Genomic DNA, 8,402 nt, shown 5'->3' with positions numbered 1-8,402 from the left:
TTTTTTTTTTGGTAAGCATCACTATTGTTACAATCTGGCAACAAGGTGAATCCTCATCACCATGCTATTGGCTCACAAGGAATAGGCCTGGCTGTTGCCACGTTAATTGTGGATTTAAATGCCAAAGTTAACCAAACAATTGCAAATTTTGCATTTTACCCAAAACAGGTATTTTGAAACTGTCCGTCACTGGAAGATTCAATTTGAAAATATTTGGTATCATACGAAAGCTAAAGATTAGGCCTATCTATCGAATGATGTGTATGATGATACATTATGTGAATTGCGTTACCCCATAATTGACCAAAGACATAGGCCTATTTGTTATGACTTTTTGGGGAAAACTACAAGGTTAACAAACTTTTCGTCTGATACATTTTCAAAAACAGACCACATACAAAATAAAACACCTATAAACATTTCAGACATTAGTCATTTTGTATTCTTTTTGACGAATAATGCATGGGGCACGAATTCAGGGATTATGATTGGCAGGGGGAGGAGTTGTATGGTAATGTTCAATCAACTCCGCACCATGAAATAATAAATGCGTGTTACGGTACTGAATGATGGTACGTTCAATGAAAGAGACGAAAGCAGTTCTTTACGTTGGTGTCGTGCTGCAAAGCTTTTATTCTACATTCTATTTTACTGCACTACAACATACGTACAAGAAGCGACTGAACTCAGACTAGAGTTTAAATCCTTTTAGACCGAAGATGTTCTTCCTATATTATAAGTCCTAATCTATTAGTGATAATAGGATTTTTGCCTCTTATACCTTCTGGTATTGGAGTGTGTCTCCATGGTCTATAGAGTCACCTCATGTTTTTATGGTTTCTTTGGATCATTGAGAAGTTCTTTCTTTCTCTATGATTTAATAACTTGTTTACCGAAATACTTTTATCTGAGATGGATTTTCTTATCGAAAGCTTGGCTCCGTAGTGTCACTTATAGTGTGAGAATGTTTGTGTTCAATATACTATGGGTAAAGTTATAGATTGACCAATTGTATAGGGCCAGTATACCCAAGTTGACCAATAAGCTGTCAAGCCAAGTTGGGACATTTAACAGGTTTGGTATCAAATGAAAGGTATTGATAAACAAATTCCAATTGTTACTTAATATTATTGAACCCTAATACAACATTACACTGACAATCGCACAGATAGGCCTTTTGTCTATTGGACAGAATTATTTCTATTAGGCCTATCTATAAAAGAAAAATTTTCTCCAAAAATTACCAGGAAAATAGGCCTATTTATTACCAAAAAAACACCTTGTTTTTAGGACAACGAATTACTCCGCTCCATGTAAGCGTTAGACGATGCGTCGCCGTCTGCTGATTGTAGGTGGCGTGACGTTGCATTCTCATAGAATCGCGTCGGTCGACGACCGTCGGGCGCATTGAGTGCACTTCATAAGACAGGCCTGTCGGACGATGGTGGGCTGACATCGTGACGAAACGCACTCGACGAACTTTCAAAGACGATAATCGGCTAATTCCTCCAATCATACAGCCAGAAAAGAGAGATCATTATGGTATTAAGATACAGCCATTAAATTAGTGGGCCTACATCTTAAATCAATTTTATACAAACTAGAATTTGTCTGAAACGACAAATGGATATACCTATAATCAACTATAAAGCTCCCCAACTTAAACCCTCACCACCCATTTACAGAGTCTAAATAGATGAAACTGCTTAAAAAAAGATGTTTTTATTCTTAGCGATAACTCTGATGCGCGAGTAGATATTGTCCCAATCAATAAAGATTCCATGCAGATGGCGTGAGGTAGAGTTTCCTGCCGGAACCGTGAATTCTTGTCGCCCGTGCATTACTCGATAGTTATCAAAGCAAACTGCCTCACCTGGAAAACAAAAGAGAATGTTATACGGTAATTCATGTTCTTTTTTCAAAATAACCACGTACAATAATATTAATGGAATAGGCTACACGTCAAATAGAGAATAATAATAATTACCGGTAGTAGTAATTACCAAGTCAATCGGTACTTAATCATTTTACATTCATTCCGCGACTCATGAGCACTAACACAATAACAACTCCCTGGTTAGAGTGACATAACATACATTTGTTATTTTGTTAAATGTTAGGCCCTACTGAGTCAGTTAGTGCCTTTTCTTCATGTTACTAAGCGCTAATTGTTATCCCTGGTCGTGGGTCCACATACTTAAGCATTGATACCGTCCTTAGAGAATAGCAGGCAACTTGCCCCACCAGGTACCCATTTATACGTGAAGAGATATTACCTTGCCCCAGGGACGCAAGAGATGGCACAGTGAGGGATTAAAACCCTGACCTCTTGTTTCAGAGGCCAAACCACTCCCGCTGTGCCAACACCCGTTCCAAAACGTGTAGTTAACAAAGTTCTCATCACTACTTTTTCACTCAATAGCTTGGGCTTTTGTGGGTCCCAGTAAAAGTGTGCTACTGGAAAAAATGTCCTAATTATATCCTCACTACTCACCTGGTTGTATTTTGAACGAAACGAAATTTTCTTTGTTGTTCAATGCTGAATGAAAGACCTTCATGGCTTTATATACCGACTTAATATCATCGACACTTACGCCGATCCTGATTCCACGAGCTTGTTGGTTGAAGGTTATTTTCTTAATCTCCCGTTTGGATCCAGGCTGCAAGAACATTAAAAACATTGTTCTATTAAAATAATTGAACCGACGATCGATTAAGACATATTTGACCCTCGACTCCGGGGTTCAATTCAATTTAAGTGAAATAATAACTTTCTTATTTGAGCAATTTCAAAATTTCTGATAAATTCTTAATAGGCCCATGGGCCAATATTTAACGGGATGTAGAATAATCCGTTAAGACCACCCATCATCGGTAAATAGAGCTTTTTACAATGCTAAATACTATTATTGTTGCAGATCCAACAAAACAACATTAACAATGTTAAAGGAAACGTGCGGCCCCGAGCGTAATGTACGTTTGTGGGACAACGGCATACGCCCCGCCAAGTTAACAACACGTTCTGATTTGTCAATTGTCTGATAAAACACCCCCATGTCCATTCACAAGTTCATGAGTAAATATACCAGGATTATTATAGGGTTTTGTTTTTTCCAACCATCCAATAATTGGTGAATCGCTTCAATGCTATGTTCCAGACATCTAGGTGCGAAAAAACAATGATTTCTCACCTCACACCCCAACTTGGCATCACGGCCAAGCATTTCTAGACAAATATTTCAAACGCCACCTCACCCCAATTACCCGCTTGGTGCTTCGCATGGCCCCTACCAAAATTTTGCTCTGGATTGAAATCAAACCACTAAACAATTTGATAAGCATTATACTTGAAACCATGGACCTATTAATTAACTTATTAATAGGTCCATGTTGAAACTATGAAAGTTCTGATTCTGGTGGGGAAACTCCAACCTTCTACGGACTTCAAAATTAGGAGTATAAATATCAAAAGGGATAAAAATAAAGTCATATGATAAGAAAGGTTGAAATCAAACTATACCTTATAATTGGCTTGGAATCTTTCAAGTAATATTCGGAGTGTGATAACTCGTCAACACCCTGATCTGCATATCCTATTGGTACTCTGGTCAAAATCTCAAACGTTTCCGGGTCATTTCTTTTCAAATCATAGGACACTTTAAAACTGTCCACGAACTCACTTACCCCGCCAAATTCACTCACTTTTATGGAATGAAATATCAGGGCCTAAGGAAAGTAAAATTATATAAGGGCATCAGAGTTTCTTGGCTTTCTCCTATTACTTGTTATCATTACACTAAGTTATAGGCCTACTCTGTATGCAGAATGGAAACTTATCAGATTTTTTAAACACTGCATACTAGTTCGAAAGTCCTTTTGTCCATACTCATTTTTCCCCCCTTTCTTCTCACCCCCCTCCCTCCCGGGGCACGTGTCTTAGCTGTTCTACACCCCTGTAGTTAAGCCGGGCCCCTTGTTTTGCTCTACAGATCGACTGCGCATGTGTGAAATTTTGTATAAGCCGACTGTACTTACTCCTGGTTCATACGCATAATAAGGAAGGTCAGTATGTAGGCACAGCCGAACTCCAGAGAATGCGAGATTACTAGGATTCGGGTTAGACTTGAGGGCCCAGTCAATTCTATACAGGTAAACATAATACGATAATTTGATAAGAATATTAAAAGATATATTTGTATTTGATGTTGAAATAAATAACAATTTAATACTGTTTTAGGGTTTATATTCGGCATCTAAACAGACCATACGTAGCCTATAGTGGCCGGACCAGCAGGTGATCAAGGGAGCCACATGATCCCCCTCCCATATTTCGTCAGAGAACACTGTTTTAAAAAAGCATATTTTTTACAATCTAAAGCTACATTTACACGATACAAATGAGCGCAGTGTTGAAGAATACGCGATGATATGTCGATGTCGTGTCGTCATCGTGTCTAGTGTAAATCTAACTTAAGAGTACGATTTCCGGACATCTGGGTGCAAATTGTTCTTTAGCGGAATCTGAACAGAAGGTTTCGGGTTCGAATTCTCTGTTATGACATATTCATTAAGGACTAGTGCTGTCCATTACGCATTTTTGAACGGTAAAGAGGAATCTGCTAGCACTAAAACTTTCCCCAACCAGGATTTGAACCCGGGACCTTAGCTGTATGTGCGGACCACTTAGCCAACTGGGCCATTGAGGCTTTAGTTGGAAATTCGAATCCGATTGGAGGAAATTTATTTCGCACTTTATGGTATGCCAATATAACAGAACAATATGCGAGGCACACACGTTAAACAGAGATCAATATGATATGCACTCTTCTTAAGACAAGATCTCGGAAGAGATATTATGTAATATAAGAGTGTTACACGTAAAGAGATAATAAATGTTCTTACCCGTAGCAAGTAGGTTTTGGATAAGCCACTCTTTCTGCCAACCGCATGCAATTTCTCTCTTCAAGTCCAATGTCATTTATTTTACACAGACCGTCCGTATGAAGACAAACCAGCCAGTTATACAGAACAGAATCATCATTCAATATGTCTACAAATGAAAATGTTTGAAGTTTGACTTCAGATCCCCAGTGCCTCAACTCCATCTCTTGAATGTGGTCTACCACTTGTGGAAACGTGTAATTCTTCAACCAGCTTATTGGATACTCACTGATGTGTCCATCTGACCAGTGGACAGTCATTGCCTGCCCAACAGAGTCGGTCAGTACATTCTCGGGCTCGACATCAATGTCGAGTGTATCCAGTAGAATTCTCCGTTGCATACTAGACTTATCATGGCACATAAGACACTGACAGTTATCTCTTAACCAGATGAAGGGATAACGGGAGCTACACTCTTTATTAAACTTAATGTCGATTACCCCAGATATTTTGTCAATGTGAAAAGTGTTTGAATGGTATTTAAATGGCTTGTACGTTTCATGGGACTTAAATCTTCGTGTAGTTAAAACGTTTTGGAATCGACTGTGACATGTTGACTGGAGATTTCCTGCACTAGACACAGCTGCAGATGCCGTCAGTAGAGATCTTAAATTAATACGTGACAGAGCTCGTAACATTGTCTGTGTATAAAAAAAAAGTCAATCAAATCTAAATGTACCATGAGATATCGATATAAACAGGGCTCGAACAAAGAACAGTGATGTAAACAGCGTATCGGGCATAGTCTATCAACGGAAAGTTCGATATTGATCCCCGCAGGAATTGAACCCGCGATCTTTCGCAGTAAAGACGAGTCCATACCAACAAGAGTAATACAGATACATTACGACCAAGGAAACCGATGTACGCCCTCACAAGTTGGGACGGAAGCGAACTAGAGCGTACTCTAAGGTTTGCAGCTTGTGTTTGTGTAGAATAAATGTTATTGTGTAGCACTGTGTTATATACTGTGTACTTAAATAATAAATAATGATATGTTCGAATAAAATAATAATTATGTAAAAATCGCATCGATCATATCCTGTCAACTAAAAAGTTCTTTTAAAGTTCCAGTTGTTTAAATAAGTGCCTCTGATGGGAATTGACACCGCGATCTCTCGCTGACAAGGCGAGTGCCGTATCACTTGATCACAAAGGGTCAATGGTAATACCATAGATATAATCTAACCAAGGTCGTTCTTCAAGCAACCGATGTTCACGACGCCATTATAAAGTAGACCGAATTAGTGGACGGAAAAAGAGTGAACTCTAAAGGTCGCATCTGTTAAATTTGAGTATAGAATCAATGTTGCTGTGTAGCACTGTGTTATATACTATGTTAATCAAATATAAATACGGTAATTGTAGAAACAGTGCTCAATAGAAGCAACGATGTATAGATCGCATCGGAAATTTAGTATCAACGGAAATGTTTCTTAAATGATCAGTCTCAATTGTTTGAAGAACTTATCCTGACGGGAATTGAACCCACTAGGGGCGGATCCATCATTGTTTTGTTTTGTTTTTCTTCTTTTTTTTTTGCTCGGGGGTGGGCACAATAGGGAGTTTCCACCCATAGTGGAGCTTAGGTGAGCAAATATTTAGAATAGGCACCTGAAATGATACTCTCAGACGGTAAAAATGCTTTTTCAAACCATGTGCTCTTGACAAAAATTATTGGTTTCTTCCCTACAAGAGTTATGCTCCCCCCTCCTCTAGATACCCCTCCTTTCACAAACGTCGTAAACCCAATTGAGGACCTATAGTCTCTCTATGCATGTAGGCGCAAAGCTCTAAACTTAGAACCCACAGTACGAGAGAAGGTGTTTTGAGTAGTCTACCCCAGTGCCCGGATCAACAATGGTTCGTAGTGTATCATAATATTAAGGTTTAGATCTAATAAGAGACAATAATATAGAAAAATAGCACCGATTTTTAAACAGACATTTTCAAGCATGGCTAGTCTAGACACCTTGCCCACCTTTCGCCCACTTGCTGGATCCGCCACTGAAAATCATGGGTTCTTTCCGTTTTCCTCTTCTCACTATTGTTCAATCTCCCTCTTTTATATTTTTCGACGGGACTGATAGTGGGGGGCACGGGCCCTCGTGGCCCCCACTCTATCCGCCCCTGGATAGTGGGGTTATATCGCTGTCAAAGTGAGCGTTAAACTATTTGACAACCAAAGACTCTTCCATTCAAGCTAGGAACAAAATGGATGTTATAAACTTATCATCTATAGCACTTCAACGAAGAGTTCCTGAACAGTCCACTCGACCACGAAGACCTATCGTTTTTGTCAGAGATGCATACAGATATACTTCAACGCACAACAGATACCACTGTATGCCCTCACAAAGTGGGGCTGATACGTAGAACATAATTCGTTCCTAACTTTTCATTGTTTCTTATTTCATTTATCTATTTCTTGTCAGCTGCAAACACCCACACTTGCCTTTTTTACTACACCAATATAATACACAAACACACCGATGCCATTGCTGCACTAAACATCGTATTACTGTCGCTCTTTAAATACTTGTTGACTGATATGAAAATCATACAGGAATACTAGCTTAAGTAAATTTGACAATAAGCCAACCTTTTTTTAATTTTTAATCATTCAATGTATTGTAATTCTGTATACTGTAATACTACCGTATAATGCTACTACTACTACCACTACTGTAACTGCTACTGCTAACAACAACAGCAATTACAACAGCAACAGCAGCATGCAGCAACACCAACATCAACAAGAGTTATTAAATAAATAGAAAAATTAATACGGTAGTATATGTAATTAAGACAGAAAATTCGATTAATTTGTTTAATAATAAAGTAAACCTTACTTTGGACGATCCGTGAAAGTCTGGTGAAAAGAAGACGGCGCCTGCAATTAAACGATTTCGTGCAGTACACATACAATACTGTCGAGGTGATCACCTCACAATTCTATCCACAATTCAACTGACAATTTCGGACCAAAGCCTATTCAGTGGTCCACCTTGAAAATGACCTTTGGTCAACATGGCACATGTTTGTGGACATGTAAATAAATTGTGACAAATTAAATACCCTCATCTTTTGTTTGTGGTGGAGAGGCGGATGTTCAAGAAAAAATATGAGTTAGACATTTCAGATCTCAGTTGGATCAATTTACAGAAACATAATCATACACTGTGGTTAACATTATGGGTATGCCTACACTTGAAGAGTTTCAGTGATTTATGCACACATGAATGTTTGAACGAATAAAGATGTGTGTTTAGAATACATAGAATGTGTTTTTATTACATCTTCCATGAATATGTTAATATCGCAATTTTATATAATCCTATTAACAGCTTATTAACAAGTATTATCCAGGGATGACGGCCAGGATTTGCCCGAAGATTATTATTTTTTTTATCTCTTTGAATATTGTTCTGTTTAATATAGGTTTTCGAACGTGCCTGGTG

At 38.4% G+C, this 8,402-nt stretch overlaps 1 protein-coding gene across 1 annotated transcript; it reads right to left on the bottom strand.

Moving 5' to 3' along the window:
* Positions 1-603: 603 nt before the first annotated feature.
* On the bottom strand, positions 604-7,923 carry LOC117106726 (gamma-butyrobetaine dioxygenase-like). The gene is made up of 7 exons (XM_033248139.1): positions 7,794-7,923; positions 4,903-5,582; positions 4,036-4,141; positions 3,521-3,726; positions 3,265-3,322; positions 2,495-2,660; positions 604-1,873 (listed from the first exon to the last, which is right to left on the bottom strand). The coding sequence occupies exons 1-7, from the start codon at positions 7,863-7,865 to the stop codon at positions 1,707-1,709; spliced, it is 1,455 nt and encodes a 484-aa protein (XP_033104030.1). The 5' UTR covers positions 7,866-7,923; the 3' UTR covers positions 604-1,706.
* Between the last annotated feature and the right edge of the window lie 479 nt (positions 7,924-8,402).

Source organism: Anneissia japonica, unplaced genomic scaffold, assembly GCF_011630105.1.
Source record: "Anneissia japonica isolate Jap-2015-1 unplaced genomic scaffold, ASM1163010v1 scaffold287705_len1045735_cov187, whole genome shotgun sequence".
Lineage (NCBI taxonomy): Eukaryota > Metazoa > Echinodermata > Crinoidea > Comatulida > Comatulidae > Anneissia > Anneissia japonica.
Note: the sequence above shows the minus strand (reverse complement) of the source record. Positions and strands in the feature narration are given on the sequence as shown.